Raw genomic sequence first — 27,396 nt, forward strand, 5'->3', positions numbered from 1 at the left:
GATATCAAGAGGAGGTGTCAACTGGCTCTCTCTGGGTCTGATTCAGAGGTCACTTCTTCTGTAGCATACCCTTCTGCGAGTGGGGCAGGCATCATAATATGACAGTTGCCTCTGGTTACCCACAACCAGGTGCACAGTGGCCCACCAGGCTCAGCACCAACTCTCCAAAGCTGACTTAGCATCCAGTCTTCAGGTGTCCCCTCCACCTGCTCAGCCTCATTCCACCAGGTAGGAGCTCCTGCACATGATTAGGTACACAGTACAGCCTGTTCACATCTTATTCAGTGAGCAGGCTCTAAGGCCAGGTGCAATGTAAAAGACTGCATCTATACAAAATCACTCTCTAAAATCTTTACATACACACCATATTAGGGATCAGCAAATAAGTCCTCAGTCCATCCAACATGGTTTGTTCTCCAGTGTGAGAACAGATGTGCATGAGGCGCCATGTTGTGAGGAAGCCCTGGCTGCAGGGAGAGGCCACGTGTACGTGTTCCCACTGACAGATCTCAAGCCAGGTCCAGTAGATAGCCACTATCAACCACCATCTGAGTGAACCAGTCTCCAGATGATTTCAGCCCCCACCCTTGAGACACCCCAGCCTTCAAGTTTTCCTATTGAGCCCCCAGACCTCCTGAAGCAGAAATAAACCATCCAGGCTATGGCTAAATTCCTGACCCACAGACTGGGGCATAAAATTTTGCACCTAATGTCTCAGTACACTGCTAGTATAGCTGTGCATGAGAGACAGCCAATTTGTGGGTATCTTTAATCATTTCAATAACACTTAGCTTGGCAAGAGGCTCACACTAGAAGCAGCACACCAGAACTGAGACTGACGGAGGAAAAGGCAGTGTCGAGCCACACACTCGATTGGGGCATTAGCCTGGAGACCAGAGGCAAAGCCCCCACCATCTAAATTATTTCTCTCATTTGCCTAAGGGAATTTGTGTAGTTGAATTCTTGTAGGTTAAACATAAGAGTGATGGATTCCACCAGAGGGGCTCCATAAAGAGTCGTGGCTTGACAATTAGCTGATTTTTCTGGAAGAATATGCCAGGGTTTGCGTGTGATTGTCCAATGCAGCCAGCAGTGATTGGGCTCACAGACTGTCTGTTGTCCTCCTCGGCAAAAGTGAATGGCAGGTTCTGGGGACAGCTGCACCATGTCAGATGATGGTGCAGCCACAGCAGTACCGCTCAGGATAGTCTACCACATACACCTGGTGGTCGGTGCCGTAGATGTAGTAGACATAAGTCTTTCCTTGGTACCAGTAGTGAACTTCTGTGAGGGGGATCAGCTCGATGGTCTGGCGCTGAGGAAACAAATAGCCAAGAAAACCTTCAGTATTCTGTTCAGGTCATTCACCTGCTCAGGAACCTTCAGTGGCTCCCTACTACCTGTGGGATGAAGCGCATGCTCTGGAGTTGACATTCTAGGCTCTGCACAATTTGGCTCCAATCTTCCTTTCTAGATGTATCTCCTGCTATGCTCCTTCACATACCCAAAGCTCTGGCCAAAACTGACTCATCTCTAATCACCATCAGAACCTAGGTTTCACCAGTGGGCACAGGCATTCCAGGGTGTATGGAAAGCCGCCAGCCAAACGTGACGTCTTCTAGAAGCATTAATTTTTAGATCAGGGGTGGGAAAATGTGAAGAATAAAGTCTTCGAACACTTACATATTAAAACATCCATGGAAATATTAAGAAGTGGTTTATAAAACTTGAATTAAATTTTAAATAAAACATTGACACCAAAGAAATTTCAGAGTTTGGTGGGCTGTGTCAGGGTATTTTCTCAGACCCCCCTCCCCCACCACCACCATGTTTTGTATTGACCCTGCTTTGAGAAAATCCTGTCCCAAATGCTCCCTTCCTTTTACAAATGGGGAAACTGAGGCCATGGGCTCATGAAACTTCAGGTTTAGAAGATTATCTAGTTCAAGGCCCATCTCCTCACTGTACCCATTCAATGCTCAAATCTCTTCCCCAACATCAACCTTTTTTTAAATGCTCCCAAAACAGAATAGGGAACTACCTCCCGCCCACAGAGTGAAGCTAAGTCCCTCATTCTCTGGCCCCTTCTCCGAGCAGTTGCTCAATAACTTGATTAAATCACAAGGCCCTGAACAGGACATAACAGCCCCACCTTGGGAGAAAACATCCGGCTCTCATCAAGGCACCGCGTCTCCATTAACTCTCTGTGTTGTTTTGCTATCGGGAACTGTGCTACACAGTTGATGCAAAAATGTTACTCCCAATAATTTCAGCTAAGCTTTCTTGGGGACTTACTGTGGCCAGGCTCTGTGCCAGAATCACTTCTTCTGCACAAGCTGCTCCCCTGTCCTGGACTCAGATTTGGGGATCCCAAACCCAGGGAGAGATGGCATGATTGGCCCAGAGTCAGACCCTCTTTAGTTGCAAAAATTCACCCCATCTGGAAAAGGGCCCCAAGTCCGCTGGCTATAGTTGGCAGCTCAGAGGCCCCAGGGGAAAGTGTAAAACAGGCCGGGAGGGGAGCTGGAGCTGAAGCCATCGGGCTGTTGGACTTCTCTCTCCATTCCAGAAAACCTGCCCTAGCAACCCCACAGGAGAGCAGGGCAGGGGGGGCATTTTGAGAAGCAGTCTCCCTGCTCTGCTGGAGGAGAGCTGGGGCAGCATGACACTGCGGAAGGAAGAGGGAGTCAGTCAGGACATGAAAGTTCCAGAGCTTTCTGTGTGATCATGGGCTCCATTTCCCTGGGCCTCAGTTTCCTCATCTGTGAAATGGGGATATAAACTTCCATTTCACAGAGTTGTTGAAACACCCAAATGAGACGATGAGACCGATGGAGAAACTGATATCCGAATGACAATTTTGGAAACAGAAGAGAGAAGACCACTCTTAGGGTATAAAGAGCTCCAAATGGGAAGTAAGGGGCACAAGGACATGGAGTCAATGTCACTGCTCAGAAGGCCTGGACAGTGGGGTCAGGACCACTCTCTCGTTTCCAGACTTTTACACTAAGATCAAACGGAGAGCGCAGATACCCAATACACACACACACACACACACACACACACACACACACACACGCGCGCGCGCGCGCGCGCGCGCGCCTCCCTCTGCTTCTGTTTCTAAAGTCTCCGGGTTTGAGACCACAAATTGCTCAAGACATCGAGCGCCCTCAAGTGGTTATCTTGTAATTGGCTGCTTATCTGTTTGCCGGCCTGGCCGTTCCCCTGCAAGGAACAGATTCCAGGCCTCAGAGTCACAGCCTGCTGAGGCGAGGCACGTAGCAGAGGCAGTTCTCTCCTCGTGGCTGGAGGCCATGCACTAACTGCTCCATTCTGAGTAACACATCAGTCTGGAGCTTTGTCTGCAGCTCCAGGACCAAAGGCCAATTTAGAAAGGTTCACAAAACTGACCTAATCTCCCATTATGGTCTCTTTTAAAGAAAAATGAGCATCTGTCCCCTGGTTTACCCTTCTGGCCCCAGGACTTGTTTACAAATGACTTGCATTGCCTGAGACAGGACTATGTTATAGGAGAGAAGCCTCAGTTCTAGGGAGGCTAGAGCCTGAGTTCTAGTCCTGGACTTGCCACCAACAACTATGTAATTTGGGGCAGGTCACTTCCCCTCTTTGGGCCTCAGTTTCACCAGTGGCCAAATGAAGGGTTCAGAAAGGACTCAAATTGTCAGCCTCAGAAGTAAAAAACGTTCCCAGGTAACCACCAGTGCTTGAAAGCTGCTAAAATCATTTCCTTACCCCACTTAATACTTCTGTCCCCTCTTCTCATCCCCAGGGTAGATGCCTCAAAATTTGGGGTTCTTAGATGTAATCCAAACCATAGCACACCAGTACTGCAAGAGCCAGTGCCCTTACAGCCCACTCTGGGGTCCCCACCCAGACTCCCTCAAATCTGCTTCTGCACACCCGCCCCAGCTTCTCCGTGCTGGCTGCTCACAGCTCAGCTCTGTTCAGAGTCCTGTCCTGGAGACGTGGAGCTCACCTCCCATGAAGAGCACAGGTAGCCCCAGGAGGTTGTGCCCGGTGACATACGATGCCGAAGAACAAAAGCCAGCTCTCTTGCCTCCAGGAGGACATTGAGGCCCACGGGAAGGAGGAGAGAGGCTCAAAGCCACGAGGGAGCACCGGTGCTGGTGCCGGGAAGCAGGTCCTCCCCTGGTAAGTGCTTGTCCCTGCACTGTCTGGCCCAGTGAAAGGGGCCCTAAATCCCACTCCCAGCAAGTGATATTCCTACAAGCCTGTACCGTTGCCCCTCCCTATCTGTGGGTTCCTCATCCACAGATTCAACCAACCCAGATTGAAAATAGTTGAAAAAATTTTTTAAAAAAATACGACACTAAAAATAATACAAATAAAAAACAATACAGTATAACAACTATTTACATAGCATTTTCATTGCATTCGGTATTATAAATAGACACGATTTAAAGTATCTGGGAGGATATGGGTAGGTTATATGTGAACACAATGCCCTTTTATATCAGAGACTTGAGCATCCTCGGACTTTGGTATCTGTAGGGAGGAAGTGGGGGTGGGGGTCCTGAAACCAATCTCCTGCAGATACAGAGGGACTAGGGACGGCTGTACTAGCTTTCGAAGAGTCACCTGTGTCTCTTGAATGCAATGAATAATAACATTTGACTTGGAGTCAGGTTTCTATTCCTGGGCTCTTCACTAAGAGGCTTTGTGACCTTGGACAATTACTTTCCCTCTCTGGGCCTCCTCTGATTTATGGGAAAAGTCATGAATTTGGATTAGACCTTGAGAAGCCAACGGTGGCCCTTGGGCCAAAGCAGGTCCATCAGCCCACACAGGATTCTTAGCATTTTAAAAATTTCATTGTCAATATTGAAAAATCGGAAGGTTTCATATAAAACTCTGAACTTTAGGAGGCCTGGAAACTCTGGGCCCTGAGTCTACACAAAGCTGAGTGGTGGCTGGCTCCTTTGGCTGAGGGGAACCTTCCCCCCCATGTCACTGCCTGGCCCTGGCATTTAAGTTTGCAGAGCCTTAACTGCATGATTTCTACGTCCCGTTTCAGCTCCAAGATGGTCTGTATTAATTTTAGATGAAATGCATCCTTCTTCTGAAAACAGGAGAGATGTGCAGAGAGAGAGAAGGGGAAATGCTCATTGCAAAGAACAGAAGGAAAAGAGACATTCTGAGCACCAGATACCAAGCACTTTAATCAAATTATCTCCTGCCCGTAAAGCTCTCTGAGGTGGCATCAGTGTCTCTTTTTTGCAGATGAGAAACTGGACTTAAAGGAGGAGGAAGTAGCTAGCCCAGGATCTTTTAGGAGGCAGGAGACCCAGGATTTGAGCCCAGTCTGCCAGGCTCAGTCCCCGGCTGCCAGTTGTCCCTACCTCATGGGCAGAGTGTTCCCTGGCCAACCCCATCTTATGGCCCCTTGGCGAGTTGCAGCGGTGGCCAGAGGCGCATCTCAGTCCGCACCTGGAGAAGTGGCAGGCACCCCCGCCACCTGGTGGCCATTAGAATATAGCAGCCAAAGCACCCAAGCAGGAGGACAGGCTGAGATTTGGGAAGTGTGCTGGCCTGAGCAGCAGGACACCGGATTCCAGCCAAGCCCATGACGTGGATCTCCAGCTTTCCCTTCTCATCTCTGAATACCAGGGAATTTGAATCTGAGTCACACTATGCCACATTTGTGCTTGAAACCCTTCAATAGCTTGCCACCTCTCAGAATAAAAATCCAAACTCGTCACCATGGCCTGTGGCCCTTCCTGCCTCTGCAGCCTCACGCTGCTCTGCTCTCCGCCCTCCAGCCACACAAGCCTCAGGTCAGTCTCTAGCACGTTTGTGTTCCTCACACTGGGACTCCCTCCCCTCCAACCTCCTCAGTCCTGCAGCCCGGACATTCTCAGGAAAGAGCCTCCCCTCCGTGCAGAGAGGAGGCTCAGCTTCCTCCAGATGACCAGAAAACAGCGCCCCCAGCCTGGCCCCAGGAGCCTCACCTCCCGACAGCCCCAGGCCAGATCCTGAAGGATCAGCAGCCCCTGGAGGAGACATCAGAGCCAGGGCAGCCCCTCCAGCCCTTGCCCCACCCCTCAAGTCCCCAGGTCCCCCAAACACTCACCTGCTGCAGGATGCGGGCGCGGGAAGCCAGGGCAGCACTGTGCTCGGCAATGCCCCTCTGGGAGGCCAGAGAGATCTCTCGCAAGGGGAAGTCGACAATCGGGTACACCTGGGGGAGACAGACCACCTTGCTGTCTCGAACACAGACCCAGAGCATCAGCACTCAGTGGCTTGGAAGTCACCGGGGCTGACTGGAGCCAGCCAGAGAACAGCCCAGAGGGAAGGGCCGTAAGGCCACACAGCAAGCTGGTGGGACTTGTTTAATCTACCTGATTACCCACGTTCCAATCCCATGAATTCCAACAAAAGGGGGGCTGCAGTCAGAGCACCCCTTCACCCGCAACCCACTCGTTCCCCAGCAAACCCTGGCTGCATGCTATGTGCTGGCCATAGTGCTAAGTGATGGGTCACAGCAATGACAAAGGCAGGTGTGGTCCCTGTTGGCATGGACTTGTGGTCTGTACAGGCCTAGCTTCTAAAAGGACAGGAACTCAGATTCACATTCAAACATTCAAACTGCCTACTACATGCCAGTCACTGTCCATGAGCAGCAGATACAAAATGAACCCCAAATAAACCCAGGAAGCTCACAGTCAGCCTACATGAAGTCCAAGCAGGAGGGTATCCGCTCAGTCCCCCACCCCCACAGCCCCTCTGCCACTCTTGGAATCCTCCTGCCCACATCAGGGGTGAGCATCGCTCTCCTCCATGGCTCCTCACTGTGCCCCCAATGCAGAATCATAGCCCCTTCCCTCCGCCCCTCCTCAAATGTTTGCCAAGTGTGGACACTGAGGGAAGGGAGGTGACCGCCACCACCAGACAGGCTCAGGCCAGGATGAGCACAGGGGGCAGGCACCTCACTCAGACAGGGGGTGGGGTGCAGGGCTGGTAGAGGGGGTGATGCCGAGGTGAGCCTTGGGGAAGCTGAGCTATTGGGGCAAAGAAAGTAGGCCAAGCACCCCTCCCTACAGCCCAGAAATCCCATTGCAGCCAAGTTCTCCTGGAAGCCCAGAAGTCCCATTGCAGCCAAGTTTTCTGCCAAGGCCAACATCAGGGGTCAGCAGACCTTTTATGCAAAGGGCCAAAAGCTAAATATTTTAGGCTTTGTGGGCCATCTAGCCTGTCCTTACTCAGCTCTGCCCCTGTAGCAAGAAAGCAGCCTCAGACAATATGTAAACAAATGGACAAGGCTGTGTTCCAATAAAACTTTATGCATAAAAGCATGTGGTGGGCCGGTTTGCTGACCTCGCCCACGCCCAGAGGCCCCTCCCTCATCAGGAGCAGGCGTCTCTCCTGCTGCGGCTCACTGCTGCTGCTCCCTCACTCTGGTGACCACGTGGTCCACTCCCCCACTGTACCACTGCATCCCAGTCTCTGCCCAGCGTCCCTTCCACAGGGGTCTTCCCCACCCCCAGCTGCAACAACACCCCATCCCTGCCTGTCCCCCTGCCTGTCCCCTTACCCTGCTTCAGTGTTTCCCAATGGCCCTGCAAAATCTACTCAGGCAAGGATTTTGTTTTGTTTGCTGTGGTATCCCCAGGGCCTAGAAGAGTGCCTGGTATAGGGGAGGGTCTCAAGATTTGCAGGAGGAAGAGGGGAGTGAGGGAGAGAGGAAAAGAGGGTGAGAGGGTGGGAGAAAGGGACGAAGGGTTGAGTGTGTGAAATTCAAGGGGGAACTGGCAGCCCCACACGTTCCAGCAGCCTTTCCTTCCTGGGCAGCTCTATTCCCCACCCCCTACCGCAGCCTGTCCTTCCAAATGAATGCAGCCCCCACAGACAGCCACAACTCACCCCACAGGAGGGGAGGAGGAGCCTGGCTTCTATTGTTCCCCTCCACAAAGCCCTCCTTACCATCAAGTTTTCATCCTTAAAGAGGTTTTCTCCCTTGGCTTTAGCAAGGAGCTCCCTAGGGCAATCGAGCTGGTGCTCAGACACAAATTCGAACAGGCTGTTCTTCCTGGAAGTAAAGCAGATGGGGGCACAAGCACGCAGGGTGTCGGGGTAAGAACATGGGCTTTGGAAGCAGACAGACCTGGGCATGAGGGCTGGTGGGACCTTGGGAAAGTTCATAACCCTCTCTGAGCCTCAGCATGCCTATCTGTAAAATGGGAAGCTAGTAAAGGATACTGACAGCCCAGTCCTATTACCTCATTTCAAAGCACTTAGCAAGGTGCTGCACAGGAGAAACCATCCTGTATGGGAACGTTGGTGACTTAGGGGTGGAGGAGGACACAATGGCTCTGTTTCCAGACTGGCATGCTCAGCTATTGGGTGGCTCCTGCACCAGACGGTGGTGATATAGGAATTTGAACTCAGATTTGTCTATTCTGAAGCCTGTCGGCATCCCGCCGCTGCCTCTTCCCAGGGATCTCTCCCCTTCTAAGTCCTGGAAGGTCCCTGCACCATGAAAGCCCCAACCAAGTAGAGTTTCTCGGCAGAAACCTGACTGGCCATGTCCCTGACCACCCTGGCCAGGCCACAGCATTGAGACACTGCCACGTACCATGCGATGACCAGCTGGATGAAGTGCAGCAGCTTCTTCTCCCCCTTGCAGGTGGCACAGGTCTTGTTCCCCCTCCCTGAGCACGTGCTGCACCTGAGAGGGACACACGGTCAGTACCCTCAGATTGGTCACAGGGACCCAGGGGCTTCCAGAGGCCCCCAGCCCCAAATCCTTCCTCATGGGGGTGGGCTATGGTGGTCATGTATGTGTTCCCCTGCTGGTCATCTAGTCCTCCCTCCTGTGGTGGCTGGGCCCCAGTATCCCACTGGGGACCACCCTTCCCCCACCCAGCCCACATGGTTCTTGGGCTTGCCCCCAACCCCTTCTGCAACCAGCTTGGGATCTCAGCCTGGCCAATCATCTTATCTCCCTGGACACAGTGGCTGATACAAAGATGGGCACATGACCCAGGAGAATGCAATGAGATCTGCCCCAGGACATTTGTTGGAACTTCAGGAAAGAGGCTTCCTTTTCTACTGGGGATACTAAGCCAAGAGGAACTAGTGGTCACTCCACTTCTACAGGAGACAGCCAGCCTGAGAATAAAGCCAACACGAAGGAAAGTAGAATGAAGGGAGGAGAAAGATATCCGGTGATACTGTTTAAGCATCTGGATCCAGCTGGGCCTGAAGCCATCCTGGAAATACACCCCTTGATTTTATTGTTACCTGAGCCTATAAGTGAACTTTTGTGTCAAAGCTAGTTTGAATTGGATCTCTTTCACTTGCAAATGGAAGAAATCTGAGTTTCTTTCCAAAGATCCTCTTTCCATCCCTGCTGGAAGGTACACCAAAGCTTTACCTTCTGACTTGTCAGAAGGTTGCCCCGGGCTTCAATGAGCCAGAAGTATCATTAACCAACCCAACTTTAAGCACTTTCATTCCTCATGGTTTCCTGTCTCCCTTCAAAGATTTATAAATATGTTAAAGGACACGATTTACAAAATGAAGTGGCCCACTGTTTGCAAAGCCCTGTGAGCAGAGATGGAGCTTTGCTAATTGTTTCGTTGATCAACCAACTTTCCTCAACCCTCCTCCACGCAGGCCTTGCTATGAGTTATACACAGGGATTTGTCCAGGACCTGATCCTCAGAGAGTTGAGAATCTTGCCTTTAGGTGGTTTTCAATATTCACTTCCCTACCACGTGGGCAGGAAGAGGTGTCCCCTCCTCGAGAGCCCCTCCCCACCCCGTTCCTCCCTGTGCCACCTCTTTCCTCACACCTGACCTGTTATCGCTTGATGAGCTCTGGGCTTGCCCAAAACGCCAGGCCTGGAGAAAAGCTCACCCACTCTATGAACAGCCGCAGAGCACCTGCTGTGCACAGGGCTCAATGACATGGCAGTGAAGAGCCAGGACACCCGCTGGCCTTCCAGATGGGCGGACAATGAAAAGCAGGAAGGCCAGTAAGCAAGAGCACTTCGCCCATGCTGGGGAGACCCGCTCATACCTGCGCCTACCAGACCCCGAGCACATCTGGCACCTCCGGGGCTGCTTGGCCTTGCGCTTGGCTCCGCTGCAGGACGAGCACCTTACCTGCAACATGCCACAGCCTCAGCCCCCACGGGCCTCCCAGGAAGTGGACCCAGGGCTTCCCGTGACCTCCTTCTGATCCCAGCCTGGCGACCTTGGCAAGACACTTCCTCCCCCGTGGCTTCAGCCCCTTCATCTGCAAAGAGGAGGGCTGGATGTGGTGGTATCTTTGGGCCTTTCCAGTTGTAGCTTTCGAAGACTCCACGTCCTGACATCCCTGTTTCTTCTGAAACATCAGCCCCTCCTGCTTCCTCTCTGATCCCCATGACCCTGAGAACTTCCCCCGGCCAAGCATCAAGAGACAGCAGGGAGAGGAGCCGCTGGCCAGGGACTTGGTGTTGGGGACAGGAAGCTCCTTTTTGGAAGTGGCCCCAGAGGAGGCCCAGGCTGTGGTCCCACCATCAGTCAGGGTGAGCTCTGGAGACATTGCAGGGAAAACCTAAAAGGTGGCGGGGGAGGGTGGACAGCAGCAGGGGGTGGAGGAAGAAACAGAAAAGACCACGGGGACAGGCCCTGGGAAAGCCACAAGGAGGCAAATGGCAGGACAGAGGGCGCAGGAGGGGAGAGGGAGAAGCCAGGCTCAGGCCACCGCCGGGCCCCACAGATGGGGCGTGAGTGGTGGGCATGAGCATCCACAGGTGGAGAGCAGGCCACCAGAGGGTAGAAGGGCTGACCGGCAGAGAGAAGGACAGAGAAAGACACGGTTCAGAGTGGCAGGGGGCCAGTGTGTGTCCAGAGGATCAGGCTCAGACCGGGAGAGCCAAGAACATAGGAGTTGGGCCTTATTCCCCAGGACGTTAATAGCCCTGAAGGTTTCTGCAAAGAAGACTCATGCTACAAAAGCCTAGCCGTCTGCTTAGGGGTCCATACTGGAGTGAATACCATGCCCCCCATATTCAAGTCCGCTGGAACCTCAGAACTGACTTTATTTGGAAATAGTTTTAGCAGACATAATTAGTTAAGATGAGGTCATACACTCTCATACAGACTAGGGTGGTCTCTAAATCCAATGCCAGGTGTCCTTATGAGAAGTCCATGTGAAGACAAAAGACACACACAAGAAGGCCAGGTGACAATGGGGGCAGAGACTGGAGTGATGCAGCCACAAGCCAAGGACCGTTGCTTGCTGGCAGCGGCTGGGAACTGGAGAGAGGCCCAGACAGCTCCTGCCTCAGAGCCTCTGGAAGAACCAACCCTGCCCACTCTTGGGTTTTGAACTTCTGCCCTCCAGAGCTTACAGTTCTGCAGAATAAATTTTTGTTGTTTTAAGCCACCAGTTTGTGGCAATTTGTTACAGCAGTGCTAGGAGACGAATAGGAGTCTCCTGTCTATCTTGTCTCTCAAAGCCTTCCGAATTTCACCTTCTCGTCACCCACCACCTGTACTACACATGCTGGCCACTTGTCGGTCTCCCCCACAAACAAGGAGTTCCTGGTGGGAGAGACCCGACGTCTTAGTCCTGTTCTAAGTCCTAATGCTGAATGGATGAGAAAAGGGGAGACGAATTAAAATCATAAACCATCAAAGTGAAAGGGTCATTAGAGACCACCCAATCCAACTTTCCCATTTACAAATGGGAAAATGGAGGCCAAGAAGGGAGGATGACTTGCTGGAGGTCACACCATGAGTGCAGGGAGCCCAGGCCCACAGCCAGCCCCATGTGTCCCCCTCCCCCATCACCACTTACTCCCCAGTGGCCTTCAATGACTCACCACACCTGCCCCATGGCAGCCGCTGCACTTGTACCGCCCACGCCCATGGCATTTGTGACATTCCTGAAAGTGAAATGCTCTCCATGGATCTAATTTCCCAAGTGCCACCCTTCCTACCCCCATGATGTCACCATCTCAAATTGAGTGGCAGCGGTTCAGGGCCAGGTAGGAAGATGGTACAGGGAAGGAAAAGCCTTTGCCATTTGACTGGGAGTCCTAAAACCTTGAATGCTGAGTTGAGGAGATGGTGTCACCGTTTTCCCTGAGCCTCAGCCCCATCCGTCCTGGATGCTAAGAAGGGGACACGTGTTCTCAAGGTCCCACATCCTAACTCACACTCTGCAGTTTCCTGCAAGGCTAAACCATGGAGGCTGATGGCGTTTGCCCACGGGGTAGCTAAAGTGGACTTTGGGAACAGAAGCTGTACAAAATGGACAGCGTTTTTGTGAAGAACACCAGGCTAGCTGCTAGAACCGAATCACTGAATCAAAGCAGCTTCTCCACCCTCGAGAAAGGAACAGAGCACCTCCTCAGTCTCTCAACGTTCTCTTCATCTCACAACTCTGAAAACATGCGGAGTAAAACTACACTCGTGAATCAAGTCCTAAAGTGAAAATAAGGCAGCAATTAAATGAGAACAGAATATAAAATGTCCATCATGCTTTTGTAATACACTAGTTTTCCCTCACTTTATGCCATGAATGTATTTCTGTAAAACAGAATGGAGATCAAATTCTGCTTTCACACTGACTTCCATGGAAAATCCCAACAAGGTTCTAACTTTTTATTTCATATCAGTTTCATTCCATCAGGCCGTTTACTGACAGGCAAAAAATAAAAGATAAAAAACATTCAAATGGTCTAGAAATGTTACTGCTCACTATTTAAAGCTGGTGACAGTTTTTTGAATGGGATAGTCTTTATGCTACATGAATACTCACTGCTTAATTTGCATACACTGGGTTTTCTTAAATGATGTTTTTTTACAAACATAAAATGAACCACTAGCTTGGATTTGGGGTTTCCTTCTTAAAAGGATAAAGTTTGAAGAATCTTTATGCAATGCCTGGAAAACCAGCTCAGAGAGAAGAAGGGCAGATATTCCAATATTCACGTTACCTTGACCAGTGATGAGTGAGGGACTTGGAACCTCCTGGTGTCTTCCTGAAACATCGGGGGGACCTGGACCTTGATGTCCCAGAGCCTGGGGGAGGTGCCTCTCTGTGGCCCATCTACTGAGTGGTCTGACACAGAAAGGGATCCTCGTAAGAACAGTAAAGCGCCGCAGGGATAAACGTCCAATTATTCAACAAACAGCACCGAGCCTTCACGTGGTGCCAGGAATTAGTGTAGATCCTAGAGCTGCAGGGGTGGGTAGAGAAGGGGTGCCCTGGAGTCCATGGCTCAGCACTCAAGCTTTAGAGTTGGGCAGACCTGGGCTATACTCCTGGCTTTTCTACTTTTTAGCTGTGTGATTCCAGACAAGTTACTTAACCTCTCTGAGCTTTAATTCTCTCATCTCTAAAACGGGGATAATGTGGCACCTATCATACAGAATGGTAGTGAAAATTAAATAGAAGAATGCATAGAAAATGCTGATCACAAGGGCTGGCATGTACTGAGGGGTCAGTACAAAGAACTATTGTCATTATTATCACCATCCCCCTCACCATCCCATCTTCTTCCTCTTTCTCCTCCTGTGTTCGAGGAGACAATCACAGCGTACAATCACAATCACCAGAGTTGCATAAAGGGCTCGGAACACTTAGAGAAGACCGACCCATCCGCTGGGGAGAGAGGCAGCGAGAGAAGAAACTCTGGAGGACTTCATAAAAAAGGCGACATGTCTTGAAGAAGGAACCAGAGTAGCCCAGCAGAGAGAACAGGTAGGACAAAGGGCTTCCCAGACAGAGAACCTTAAGCCTCGAGTGGGGTTCAGCAGAAGGGGGTATGGCACAGTAAACAGGGAGTCCAGGGGTCTGGAGACTTAGGGGACACTGGGGCTGACATGGGAGCATGGGAGGCAGGCAGATGCCCAAGCACACATACTGACTTTGCAGTCTGGCCCCATGTGGCAGCACCAGCGTGTGGCCAGAGACAAAAGCTAGGTCCTCCTGCAAACCACTTCCTGGGCAGGAAGCATGTCCTAAGATGAGCACTGGAGAGTCTCTGAGATGAAAGTTGGCCTCTTGTTTTACAGGGGATGGGGAAACTGAGGCTCCAAGCAGAAGAGCACCTTATTCAAGGTTAGTGGCTGAGCCAAGTCCTGACATTTTCCACCAGCCCCCTTCCCTATTTGCTCCCAACTAAACTGATTTCAGACAACTCACTTACTAGTAAAGGGTTGAAAGGTCCACTCGCTTATCCTGGATTCGCTAAAGGTCTCTAGTCGATACTGTAAAGAAAAACAGCATGTTCACACTCGTGCCCTTTTTGAAGGCAGAGAATCATGTAGAAAGTTGGAGCTCCCCACCGGCCAGGGCTCAGTGGGAAAACCAAACATTCCCACTCATAGCACCCTTGGACTGCTTGGAACAGGCTGGCAAGAGCGACTTCTCTTCCAGATGCCCCAGGACATCTGCAGGATCAGCCAGCCCCAGGAACCTCCCCTGGCAGGTTCACAACTGGAGCAATTTTAGTTCCGCATGAATTCATACATAGAAACATTCTACAAGGCAAGTTTTGGAGCACTAGTTGCCCTTTGATGGATGGAGGCAACTGGAATTCACTCTCTTGGGGTTCTCTTTTGGAGAAAATTAGCTGCCTGATGTCAAGATCCTCCTTCATGATGCTCGTCCACAAAGTCACAGAACAGGAAGGGATCTTGGACACCACTTGGCTCCTCCTTTTACAAGTGAGGAAATGGAGGATCAGAGAGGTCAGTTGACTTGCCCATGGTCACACAGCTGCAAAGTGGCTACTTCAGATCTCTGCTCTAACCACTACCTGCGAGGCTCTCCGATGTCTGTGTGACTGTGTGCTCATCAGAGGACAGCTGTGTCAGCAACACTTGAAAATGTGAACTTAAGAGCTGTTCCTCTGCCCTGTCATTTCAGAAGGACAGAGAAGTGCCTGTTGTGATCTGGGTGCCAGAGGTGGGATTTCCCTGGAGTGATCAATGAAGGATTCCTTGGCACAGATGCGATCTGGGAGAGGCAGAGGCAGCTGGAGTGGAGGGGAGTAAATGGACGTTCTCAGCCCATCCCTCATTCCTGTGTCCTTGGGGCTAGCAAGCCAGTTTCAGTCCTGGCCCCATCACTTCCAGCTGCATGTCCTTGGGCAAGTAGCTCCGCCTCTCCAAATTTCCAATTCCTCCTCTGTAGTGTGGGGACTATAACGCCTACCATGTAGGGCAGCTGTGAGGATTGGACAAGACGTGTGCGTCACGTACTTTCCATAAAGCCTCGCACATGCGGGCCTGTCGGTGACGATCAACGATACTTACTCTTTTCATTATTACTCACAGCCTCGGACCAGACCAGTGGCAGAAGGGGTTCAGCATCACCACCATTCACATGCACTGCCCCCCGGGACTCCTTCCCCCTGGCTCACATCCCACACACCCCTCTCTGTCCCAAAGTCCCCAGCACCCCGGTCCCCAGCCCCTCAGCTAGGCCCAGCCCCAGGCCCGGCCCCCTTACCCTGCAGAGGGTCTGCTGCTTCAGCTCCCGGATGGTGAGGTTGCCAGCTGCTGCACTGCCATAGCAGCATTTAGAGTTCACAAAGCCGAGGAGGGCTTCACGGGCCACCTCCTCTGTCACCGTGGGGACTCTTCTGAGAACCGAGAAGGGGTCAGGGAAGGGCCTGTGGGCTCATCCAGGCCAGCCAGCCTCCTCAATGTGCATGTGGGAAACTGAGGCCCATACACAAAGGAAGAGGCCAGAGGACCACAGCAGTGGAAAAGCCCCAACAGGGAAGGGCACCTCCAGCAAAGGGAACCGTGTGAACAAATGCCCAGGGTGGCGAGTGGCAGGTCTTTCCAGCCAGAGGACAGCAAAACCACCTTAGCAGAAGCATAGAGCTCAGGAGAGGAGCTGATGGAATCGAAAGTTTAAAAAAAAAGAAAAAAACGTACAGATGAGTTACACCATTTTACAGATGAGAAAAACTGAGGTACAGAGAGGCTGTCACACAGTTAGAAGGAGGCAGAGATGGGCTGGATGAGGTTCCTGCCCTCAGAGAACTTGACCTTGACCAGAGGAGCTGTGAGCAACATGGCCAGGAAGACCCCAGCAGAGAGTGGGCCGCAGGGGCACCCACAGACTCACCCTGAGGACGAGGGGTGGGAAGCCAGACTCGGGGCCTCTCCAGGCCCTCCCTCTGGATGCTTCCCCTGCTCCTCCTGGAAAACCCCTCTTTCCTGAGGCCATGCCACCTTTTAGTGAAGCTCTTCCTGCCCCAACATCTCCAGTAAAAAGGAATCCTCTCCTCCATCCTCCCACCTCGCATTTCTTGTGTTCTCTACAGCAGTCCTGAGAGAACCACTGACCCACTAACTCATACATGCTAGTGTCACCAGCACCTGCCAGGCCACTGCACAGAGGGACCTGCATGCCTGTGGACAGGGTGGAGTAGCTGGAGATGGCTCCACAGGGGAAGTGGGGATTGCACTGGGCATGGAAGGTGGGCGGCCAGGGAGGAGAGGGGAGGCGCCTCCAGCAGCAGCAGGGCCAGGAGCACCCAGGAGGCTCCTCTCAGGCAGGCACAGTGAACCCCACTGAGAGGCTGCACCCAGAAAGGGGGCAGCTCCAGGTTCTGTCTGTACAAAGCTGGCTGGAAACCCCTAGCTCTGCCCCAAATCCTCTCCAAACAAGGAAGGTGTGGTTCTCTCCAGGGGGTTGGCAAACTTCTGCAAAGGGCCAGATAGTAAATATTTTAGGTTCTGTGGGTCACACAGTTTCTGACTCAACTCTGCTGTTGTGCCCAACTCTGCTGTTGTGGCACAAAAGTTGCCATAGATGATACACAAAAAAATGAGCATGACTGTATTCCAATAAAACTTTACTTGCAGAAGCAGACAGTAAAGTGGATTTGGCCCACAGGCAGGAGTTTGCAACCCCTGATCTGGACTATGGCTTTCAGCCCTGGCTTTGTAGCCAAACAACCTGAAGAGCTTGGTAAAATGCAGATTCCCAGGCCCCGTCCCTGGAGAATCTGGTCCCATTGGGCTGGGATACTGACACACTGTCAGGGTTGAAATCCCCCAGGAGGGCTCTCGTGGGGCAACAGCGTTGTGTGGAAACACTCGGGGTCCCCAGAGCACAACCAAAACTCACCTGTGTTCCAGGAACGAGGACCAGGACCTTTGTTCCTGGGGCCTCCCTGGAGCCTCCGAAGGTGGGAAGAATATCTGCCGTCCTGGAGGAGAGGATAGAGTCATGGGCTGGACAGCCCAGCTCAAAGGAACAGATACTTGTGGGGTGAAAGAAGGAAAGACTGACCGAATGTGAGAAGGAACTGATGAGGGAAAAGAATGATGCATTTGAGGCGTCTACTGCAAAAAGAATGGGGATTCCAAGACCAGTGTCATCCGGATCTCAGAGGAAATGTTCATGAGCATGGGGCCCATGCCCCAGCTCTTCCCTATCCCAACCAGCCATGACAAGGGGCTTTCCAGCCCCCCCCCAAAGTAAAGAGGAGCGATCTCAGCACCAACCTGTTCCAGAGGCATCCCCACCAACCAGCATGAACCCCGGGAAGAGGCCGCAGGAACCAAGGCCCCATGGACTTACCGCCACCTTGCAGAATCCAGTCGTAGCTGGGCAGTCTCTCCAGGAGTTCGGTGGGGGGCGCCAGAGGACTGTCAGCCTCGAAACTGAGGTCCACCACACCTGCGGAAAGACAGGCAGTCCTGAGTCTTGGGGAGGGAGGAAGAAGCTAAAACATGAGGGCGGGTGCATTACACAAAGCCTCACAGATTAAGCCAGCCTCGCTCGGGCATCCTTGGGACACAGGACACATCTGCAGGGCGGGTGGGGGTGGTGGTAGCAGCAGCAGTAACAGCAATGACAAGAACAGCATTAAGAGCAGCAGCTCCTATTTGCTGGGCTCCTACTCTGTGCCAGCCACCGTGAGAGGTGCTTTACAGGCATGATTACGTTCCACGACTCTAGGATGTACATGCTGTGCTGAGTTACTGATGGCCACACATTCTTGGATGTTCCCCTTCCCTTGCACCTATGCAGACATGTGACTACTTCAACCAAGAAAATACAGCGGAAGGAATTAAGAGACTGCAGTTTCTACTTCTTGCCTTGCGGAGCACTTGCCTTTGAGCCCTGAGCTGTAAGAAGTCAGGCTGGAGAGTCCATGGGGAGAGACGCTAAGACTACATGGAGACAGGCCTACCTTCCAGCCGTCCCCACCAAGCCACCAGGCATGTAGGCAAAGCCATCTTGGACCTCCAAGCCAGACCAGCCACTGCTGAATACCACTGAGTGACCCTAATCCATATCACCTGGAGCAGAAGAATCTTCCAGCTGAGTCCTGCCCAAATTCCTTACCCCCAAATTATGAGGCATAATAAAATTGTTGTTCTAAAGCACCGAGATGTGGGTTAGTTTGTTATGTAGCTTCTACTGGGAAATCTTTGCTCTGGGACTCCCCACAAACCTGACCAAGACTTTCTGAGAATCACACCACAGTGTGGGACTCCTCCTCCTCAGTCTCCTTCCTTCCCCGCCTCCCTTCACAGGTGTCCGTCCCAATGCAGTCTGAAGACATTCCCTCCCCTTTTTCCTCTGCAGGTGTCTCCAGGATCCTCTTGACCATCTAATGTTATGTTGGTGTCTGCTTCTTGGATGACTCAAACTGACACACTAACACTACCCCCAATTCTACCAGTGAGGAAACTGAGGCTCAGAAAGGTTGTGACTCGCCCAAGATTATACAACCAGCAAGGTCTGGTGGGGCTGGATTCAAAATGAGTCCTGTCTGACTCCACAGCTCATGTTCATTCCGAGTCCTTTTCATGAGGCAAAGCCCTATGGAAAAATTACTCCCTACATATCTGTTCTGAAAGCCTCATCCTGACCTGTCAGGTGTGACATAGACAGAGATGGCCCTGCAAGTCCAATGAGGAAAGCCCCCAGAAGAGCTGGCCCCCTGCAGCACTGGACATCTCGCGAAGCACCTCCCCACACTGTTGCCTCCCCCACCCTCCCACCTGCAGGTATGGAAGGCAGAGGCTCAGAGAGTATCCCTAGGTCACACAGCCATGGAGGTAGAGCAGGATAAAGGCTCCTTACCAGTTCCAGACCACCCCTCAAAACTGTTCCCACAAGCCCTTATCCTGGGGAAGAATCCTTAGGCTCTGACTTGAAAGCATGAGGGGAGTTGACTTGAAAGGGGAGCTGTGAAGTGGTCAGTGGAAGTGGCCCTTCCTGCCCCCATCATTGCACTCGCGACAGACTTCCTGCCGACACACCCCATCTCCTACACCCTTTATGGGGGGCCTCTCTTTAAAGTCTCTAGCTCTTTACCTCCAGAAAAATAAAAATAGTACATCCTATCCTTTCAAATTTGATAAAAACAAAAGCCAGAAGCAGCAGCACCTCTTGTTCTAAGTGAGAGGAACCTAGGCTGATCTGGAAGTGGAGATGTCAGGGGGTGAGGAACCTGGAATCGCAAAATACGTGGCCGAGAACAGTAGAGGGAAGAGGGTCTGTGGATAAGACAAGCGAACAACCCCTGCTGCCACCCCCTCCCAAATTAGGAATGCCCCTGTCCTCTGACAACGAGAAATACCGTCTGCATCTCTAAGGTTTTTTTCTCCTTGCTGGAAACCTTCAAAGGAAGGTGGGTTGAAGAAGGTCTGTAGATGCAGAGAGAGCCTTTCTAAGCAGGTAAATTCGCCTTTGTGAGTAGATGGTTCTGCCTGGAAACAGCGAGAGACCTGGGAGAGATGTGGCTGTGATGCAAAGTGACATCATCCCAAATTTCAAATCGATGCCACCTATGGTGTGTTGAAGCCCCCAATGTGATGATTCATCTGGAATTATTATTAATGCCTTGGTTCTCAACACTGTTTTGATTCTAATGACTTTATAAGCATTCAAAGCTACTTTAGCCACCAGGGACCCAGGGGTTGGCAACCATTCTCTGTAAAGGGCCAGGTAGTAAATATTTTAGACCCCGCAGTCTATACACTCTCTGTCTCCATTACTTAACTCAGCCATTGTAGCATGAAAGCAGCCATAGACAATACAAGATTGAATAAGTGTGGCTTTGTTCCAATACACCTTTATTTATGAAAACAGGCAGTGGGTCAGATCTGGTCCTCAAGCCATATTTTGCACCCCTGATATAGACACTCACCTGTGGGGAGGAGTTTAAGGGGCAGAGAGGTGGAGGCCAGAAGATGAGCCTTTCTGGGACCGGGGCCCATGCCTGTCCATTGCAGTTCCTGTGAGCCCAGTTATCAGAATTAAAGATCGAGGTCAGGGCTGGACAGTAGCCAGGGTAACTGCAGTCAGTACCCAGAGACGGAGTGGTGAGGATCACCGGCTCTGACACATGACCCGGGCTGGGCTCTCTGCCGTGTAAGACATGACACCATGCAAGTCACGACACCATGCAAGTCACACATCCCTGCAGAACTCAACTCTCCCATCTATGAAAGGAGCCGATGACACTAGTGCCCACCTCATGAGACAATGGGAGCACAGTCCTCCATCCCGTGCCCAGCCAGTCAGTGCCTCGGACCTGAGGAGGGTGGATCTTCCTCTTTCTCTGTGCTCCCTTAAACCAGGAGATGACAGTACAAAACGTCAAGCATAGACAGAAAGATCATCATGGCCGGCTCCCCTGGGAGGGCCCCCGCCCCACCTGCTGGGACATCAATCATTACTCCCCTCAACAGGAATACGGGGAAATGCCACGTGGCTGTGATGTCCTGCTGGAGACCAAACCAAAGGGGCAGGAAGAGGGACAGAATGGGAGGTGGGGAACTCAGAGCTCCATCCATCAGCTGGGAGCCACCCTGACCTCTCGGGACAGCCGCATCCGTCAGAGCTAAATTCATCTCACCATTATGTTACACACAAAAGTAAGAGACTCCAGGCTGAACCACAGGAGGATGCGTCATTTCCTATGCAGATCTCGATGGGCACAACAGGAACATGGACGTCACTGGGCATTGTGTGACACCCAGCATGGGGCACTTAGAAGGGGGCCACCAACCGACTCACTGTTCCCATGGTGTTGGGGCAGCTTTTCAGGGCAGTTGTCCAGCTGGGCCACCACACCCTAATACACACACTGCATCCTGTGGCTCGGAAAGGAATGTTGCAGCCATGATCTCTTTTGCCCTTCGTAACAACCAGTTATCCCCATTTCTGAGAAGAACAAAATGAGGCTCAGAGATGTGATTTTGGGCAACCAGCTCACACATTCACAGCACAGGTAGAAATAGTATTCAAAACCCAGATCCTGACTCCATGCCCAGTGACCTTCTACACATCTGAACTCCCCATGGCTCCTCCATGCAAACAGCGTCAAGTGGCTGCTGAGAAAACTTTGCAAAGAGAGTCACCAAGGCAGAGTTTCTGCTCACCTGCCACAGGCTACTTTTCATTTGTATAGGAAGGAGTTTTCGTTATGGAGGAAGGAAAAGTTATGATTAACCCCTTTAATTTTCTCTTTTTAATATGGCATTCCCTTTACTTCAGATGATAAAAGGAATCCATGTCCTTTGCCCTTGATTCCAAATTAATCACCTTAAAAGCATGGAAATTATGCTCTGATGGCTCCCCCACTGCCATCTTACCTTAATTTGTTTCATATCTCGTCTCCTTCAACAGGTATACATGTGACTTTTGGACAGGGACCCCTGTCTCTTGTATATCCCAACAAAGAGTGGGCATACAATAGGCACATATAAGTGTTAGGCCCACAAAGCACCTAACAGGTGTCCACACAGTTGGTGTGCATAAATGCCTTATGATTTGAATTGTTCTTAAGATGGTGGAAGAGAGATTCCGGTGCTCAAACTCATAGAGACAAAGGGAGAGTGGTGGTTGCTGGGGACTGGGGGGAGAGGGATGGTTTAATGGGTTCAGAGTTTTAGTTTTGCAAGATAAAAAGAATTCTGGAGATGGGTGGTGGTGATGGTTGCCCAACAATGTGAATGAACTTAATGTCACTGAATTGTACACCTAAAAATGGTTGAGATAGTAAAGGTTATATTATGTGTATTCTACCACAAATGAAAATAACTTTAAGGAGAGAAAAGGAGAGATTCCAGTGATTGTAAGATTAAAAAAAAAGAAAGTTCTGTTTGCCACGAAGAACGAGCAAACAAATAATTGGCTACACTATTTAAGGGACTTCCTTAAGACCAGACAGAAAACCTGACCATGTCACACCCAAACACTGCGGTGGCTCACTACTACCCATGGTTAAATTCAGACCCTTGAACTTGGCAGGTAAGGCCCTACATGACTTGCCCTTGCCCCATGTCTGCCCTCATGCCAGGGAAAAGCCTTCCAGTGTTGTCCAGACCAGCGTGTGAGAAGGGATGACAGCTAGCTGAGGGAGGGGGTGGCAGTGGAGCTGAAGGACAGAGCAGAAAGGGGGAAGGGGAGCAAGACGAGCCTGCCTGAGGCTGCAGAGAGAAGGTGGCTGCTTTGGGGTGGGAGCCACTGAAGAAATATTTGGGGCAGCAAATGCCCACCATGTGGTGAGACCGACATCAAGAGGAACGGGGGATGACAACCTGGGAGAAATTTCACTGAGTTGTGGAGGCTCCCTGCTGTGCCTAGAGAGAGCACAGCAAACACTGCAATTTTTGACTTAAATTGTTATTTGCAATTGTTTTTCAATTATTGGGGATGTGAAATTCGTGCTTTATAGAAAACACCATCATGCAAGGATAGAGCCATCCCGGGGCTGGGCTTTCTAAGAGCTGTTGCTGCCTTTCCAGAGACAGCTTGTGACTTTGTGACATTGGCACTTGTATTCACCCTCACACACACACCCTGGGCCATTAATCCCCATCCTTGCACTGGCTGTCCCTGCCCCTGGTACCCCAGGCATCCCCTTCAGTTTGACTGACTCGGCCCAGACCTCAGTGCCCCCAAAGCCTGCCTGGGTGTGGTCCCCCCCCACCCCTGAGTACTCTGTCCTCCTCTCTATTGTTGCTTTTGCCAAATGGCTTCATAAGAATACTTGCAAAAAGTCAATGTGGGACCTGCACCCCCACCAGACTTGGAGCACCCTGAGGGTAGGTCACTGTTTTGTTCATCCCCTCTCCCGCAGCCATGAACACAGCACAAAATACCAAGCCTGCTATGTAGTCTCGAGAGGAAATCACTTCTTGGGGGGCCTTGATTTATCTTCCCTAAGAAGAAATAAATAGGGCCCAGGTAGTACAGTCACTGAAAGGAACGCCTGGGACAATAGATAAGAGAGGGCTCTGGAAACTGATTCCAGAGAGCTCTTGGGATCCTCTCTAAGAAGAATATGATTTCAGTAAAGCTTTTCATTTCTTATACACTCCCCAGTGTAGACGCTGTATCTTTCCATTAGGGGTTACTGGACCTGCCATCCCCTTCCAGCAATGTGGCAGCCTGTGGGAAAGACTGGATGGGTCCGTGAGGCCAGGGCAAATCCAACGGGGAAGACTGTGGTTCCTGATGGCTGTGTTCCATCCTAAGGGACATGTGGAAAATGCTCAGACCCCATGCTCAGTCACCATGGGTCTTGGCAGCTGGACCCCTGCCAGGAAGTCCAGCAACCTTTCCACCAAGACATCATAACAGCCTCAGTCTCAGATCTCCAACTCAGAGCTTGGTGGGAGGGGGGCACTTTCATAAATAAAACTTTAGGGAGCAGAGCCGGCCTGGGTACAAGGGGAGAGTCCCCTCTCCTCAGCACTGAGCCATTGATGGTGATGGTGGTGTGGCCTCAGATCAGGGTTCTCACTCATGAGCTCAATCCTCTCCCCTTCCACAGGGACCAATGCCCGGGAGTAAGGAGGTGCAACCTGCGTGTTATAGTCTTACACCAGAGAAGCCCCCTCCTAACATTACCATGGGGTCTAGTGATAGCCCATCTTACTTGAAGAGGCTCTTGCTCACCACTTCTGGGAGGGGTTTCAGTCTGCAATAAAAGAAGTCATATTACAAGAGATATAGTACATGGAATACGGGAGAGGACTGTTCCTCTTCTGCTCTGTGTAGGACATTGCACTCAAAGAGGAGGGATTAAAACTACACTTCATCTGGGGCCACTGAAGAAATAGGATCTGGTTAAGCTAGAGAAAAGTCTTCTTCTTTTTTTTTTTTTTTTTTTTTCCTTTTTTTGTCTTTTTTCGTGACTGGCAACGGATAGCAACCCTCAGTGTCGCGCCCGTACTGGACCGGGACCGGCAACGGGATCGCAACCCTCGGTGTAGCGCCCGCTCCTCGCTCAGCCAGTGAGCGGCCGGTCTGTATGTGGGATCCGAACCCTCGGCGGGAGCGCCGCCTCGCTCCCAAGCGGCGCACTGTAGCAGTGCGCCACCGGGCTGGCCCTGAGAAAAGTCTTCTAATGGCTCTTATTTTAAAGAAGGAAGAGACATGTTCTGAGTAGCCCAGGGGCCTAGAATCAAAACCAAAGAGTAGGAGCTCCAGGGAGAAAGATGGTGACTCAACGTAAAGAAGGACTGTGGGCAGTGCCAGCTGTACAAGGGGTCAGGCCATCACTGGGAGTGTCCCAGCCAACGGTGGGAGATGCTGCTCCGGTTGGGGATGCTGTCAGAGGCATCCCAGCACCTGACAGTGGCAGTGCTAACAGGCCTTCAAGGTGACTGGCACATGGGAGCCACATCCCAGAAGGTCCCTATCCATTTATACCTTGGTGCAAAAATGTGTCTTTGAAAGGTTTTCTCTCTCTGAAGCTGCCCACATGATAGACCCAAAAACCGAGGGCACAACACATTAGTGACCAGGAGGGGTACTCAACTAGATGAAATGGGCAGCCACCCAAAAGGCACATTTAAATTATGGAGGTCCTGTAGCAGGGTCCCTGTCTGACACCTGGACAAAAACTTACCTAGTTTCAGATTTCATCAACTTAATTTCTTTTTTTTTTTAATGTTTTTTTTTCCTTTAAATTTTTATTTTGTCGATATACAATGTGGTTGATTATTATGGCTAATTTCTAAAAAACTTTTCTGGATGATTCTGTACCTTGTAGTATACCCTAAGTGCTGACCTGAGTTCCGTTGAATTTGAAACCATAACCCTATAACATAATCAGGGTTTGTCGAATTGCACGGGAACTAAAGTGTCCATCTTGTTCTCACCTTGCTTACCAAAAGGCATGAAGCTAAAGCAGAAACTTCACAGCTGACAGTACTTTCCATTAGTAGCAGTTTATTCTTAAAGCTCTGGAGACATAATCTGATCATTTTCTAGAGTCAATATTTTCTCCATGCCTACTCTGGGATAGCCAGTGAATCTTTGACCAGTCCTACAAGATGACAACACCCCATTTTTATTAGCAGAAATGAAGCTCACAGAGGTTAAGTGACTTGAGCAAAGTCGCCCCGCAATTAGGAGGCAGGGCTTGGGTTTGAATCCAAATCTGACCTAGTTCATTGCTACTAAGAGAAACTCTAATTATAAATTGAAAGTCTGCTGATGAACACAGGGTGTTTTGAAGAGAAAAGATTGTGTTATAATGTGAGTAAAAGCTTATTAGAACAAGACTATGGATACACAATTTCCAGTCTATCAGAGATCAGACTGGGTCCTCCTCAGACACTTGCTAAAATATCTCCAGTCTCCCACGTCAATATGAAAAAGGATTCCCACAAAATTTAAATTGAGCTCTCTGTAGGATTAGCATAAATTACTTTTATGTTCTACTTTGGTTAGTTCTAAAACTTAAAGCTTTAAGACACTAACATTAAAGACAATAAAGAGTGTTGGATCTGCAAAGGATCTTTCAGGTCACCAAGTTCGGTGACTATGGAGATGTATTAGTGTCACAGGCCTCTTTGGGATTCAGATGAAAGCTTTAGACTCTCTCCACACTCTCTGAAAAGCGCATTCACATGACATTTTCCCCATGCCATCAAGGTCCTCACATGAAGAACTCATGATCCAATCTCCTTTTATAGAGAAAGTAAGGGTCAGAGAAGTTAAGTGGCTTGTCCAAGATCACACAGCCAACTCACAGAAAACGAGGACTTGAACCCTAGTCCCCCAGTTCCCAGTCTGAGGCTCTTTCCAACTACCACATCACCCATTCCAAATTCAGGATCCAAAATCTCCTTTTTCTAAAAATAGCACATTTCCTCCTGAATATAATTTCCTTCTTCAAGTTTATAAATAGTCCATTGTATTTCTGTCCTGGTAATGACAAGAAGGGGTCCCCAGGGGATAGGTTTCCTGAGCAGTAATGAACAAGAAGATCATGAGTAAAGACTTTTCAGGACCTTTCTGTAAACCTAACCTCATCTAAAAACTGAACCACACTGCCACTGAAGTAAGAATCCTGATATTCACGCTTACATTTGGCTGGGGGCTGCGGGGGACTGTCAACTAGAGGAAGGAAGGAAAAAGAATATAGGCTTGGATGGTGTCACCACAGTCGGGGAGAAAAGTTTTCATCTTTTTTTTACCTTCTTTCTCCATGGTCCAGAGGCATTCGGTGGACAAAGAGGCTGCAGGCTGCGAATGGGCTTTACACGCGAGAGGAAGGAAGGAAGGAAGGAAGGGATGCTCTCGGGCACAGACGCAGACCCGGGGCGGTGTTTAGGCCGATGGAAGATTGCGGACAGTGCTAGCTGCAGAGGTGCCCCCTCCCCTACCCTCTCCAGGATCTCCAGGGCCCTACTTACTGTCGTCTTCACTCAGATCTCTGTCCATGGTCCAGACGTCCAGCCAAGGAGGTGTCTGCCTTTCCAGTGCACTCGGGCCACTGAATCTAAGGGACCACCCGTGAGCCCCTCCCAGAAGGGCAGGCCCATTGTTACCGATTTGAATACAACAGAGGGCGACAGCTGTGCCCACCCTCATGGCCACCCTGCCCCCAGCCCACGGGGTTCTTGGAGCTCCTCCTCACAAGAGCCTCCCACCTGCCGGGCTCTTGTGGAAGTTTCTAACACCCTGTGTCCTCGCTGCAGCCCTGTGAGAGGGACACTAGCATCTTGAGCTGAGGCTCAAAACCTGACTCTCAAGGCGGAGCACAGGACCATGGCGCCCCACCTGCATCTGTGGGAGGCCAGCTTCTGAGTACATGAGGGGCACAGAGCATTAATAGCCACAAGGAGCTTGCCTTCCCAAGGGGGACAAAAGGCATGGTACTCAGGTCGGGGGGACCTCTGGAGTCTTGGGCACCAGCCTCCTTGTCTTCCTGGGAAGAAGTAGGGCTGGGAGTGTGAGGCGACCCTCCAGAGCCACACGGCACAGCTGGGGCAGAGCCAGCTCCAACTCAGGCTGTGGGGGCCATTCCTATCACCAAGCTAGCCCAGTCCCTGTGAAGCAGCTGAGGATTTTTTAAAGGTCTTTTCCTAAGCCTTTTGCATTGGGGCTCAAAACTCCTTCAACTCC

General features: G+C 50.9%; 1 protein-coding gene across 1 annotated transcript; it reads right to left on the minus strand.

Moving 5' to 3' along the window:
* Nucleotides 1-709: 709 nt before the first annotated feature.
* On the minus strand, nucleotides 710-26,746 carry SSUH2 (ssu-2 homolog (C. elegans)). Its single transcript, XM_008581334.1, has 12 exons — nucleotides 26,685-26,746; nucleotides 17,590-17,688; nucleotides 17,134-17,215; nucleotides 15,499-15,628; nucleotides 14,192-14,252; nucleotides 12,977-13,101; nucleotides 11,858-11,920; nucleotides 10,063-10,148; nucleotides 8,615-8,707; nucleotides 7,963-8,068; nucleotides 6,113-6,220; nucleotides 710-1,315 (listed from the first exon to the last, which is right to left on the minus strand). Exons 1-12 carry the CDS (start codon nucleotides 26,710-26,712, stop codon nucleotides 1,169-1,171), a joined length of 1,128 nt encoding a protein of 375 aa, XP_008579556.1. The 5' UTR covers nucleotides 26,713-26,746; the 3' UTR covers nucleotides 710-1,168.
* Nucleotides 26,747-27,396: the final 650 nt, after the last annotated feature.

Source organism: Galeopterus variegatus, unplaced genomic scaffold (assembly GCF_000696425.1).
Source record: "Galeopterus variegatus unplaced genomic scaffold, G_variegatus-3.0.2 Scaffold2330, whole genome shotgun sequence".
Classification (NCBI taxonomy): domain Eukaryota; kingdom Metazoa; phylum Chordata; class Mammalia; order Dermoptera; family Cynocephalidae; genus Galeopterus; species Galeopterus variegatus.

Excerpts from the sequence above, each read along its gene's own strand:
- SSUH2 (XM_008581334.1), bottom strand. The coding sequence starts at position 26,712 with ATGGACAGAGATCTGAGTGAAGACGACA. Across the intron at positions 17,216-17,589 it reads CTGGATTCTGCAAGGTGGCG|GACGGCAGATATTCTTCCCA; the intron begins GTAAGTCCATGG and ends CCTCTCCTCCAG. Across the intron at positions 1,316-6,112 it reads GCGCCCGCATCCTGCAGCAG|CGCCAGACCATCGAGCTGAT; the intron begins GTGAGTGTTTGG and ends TTGTTTCCTCAG.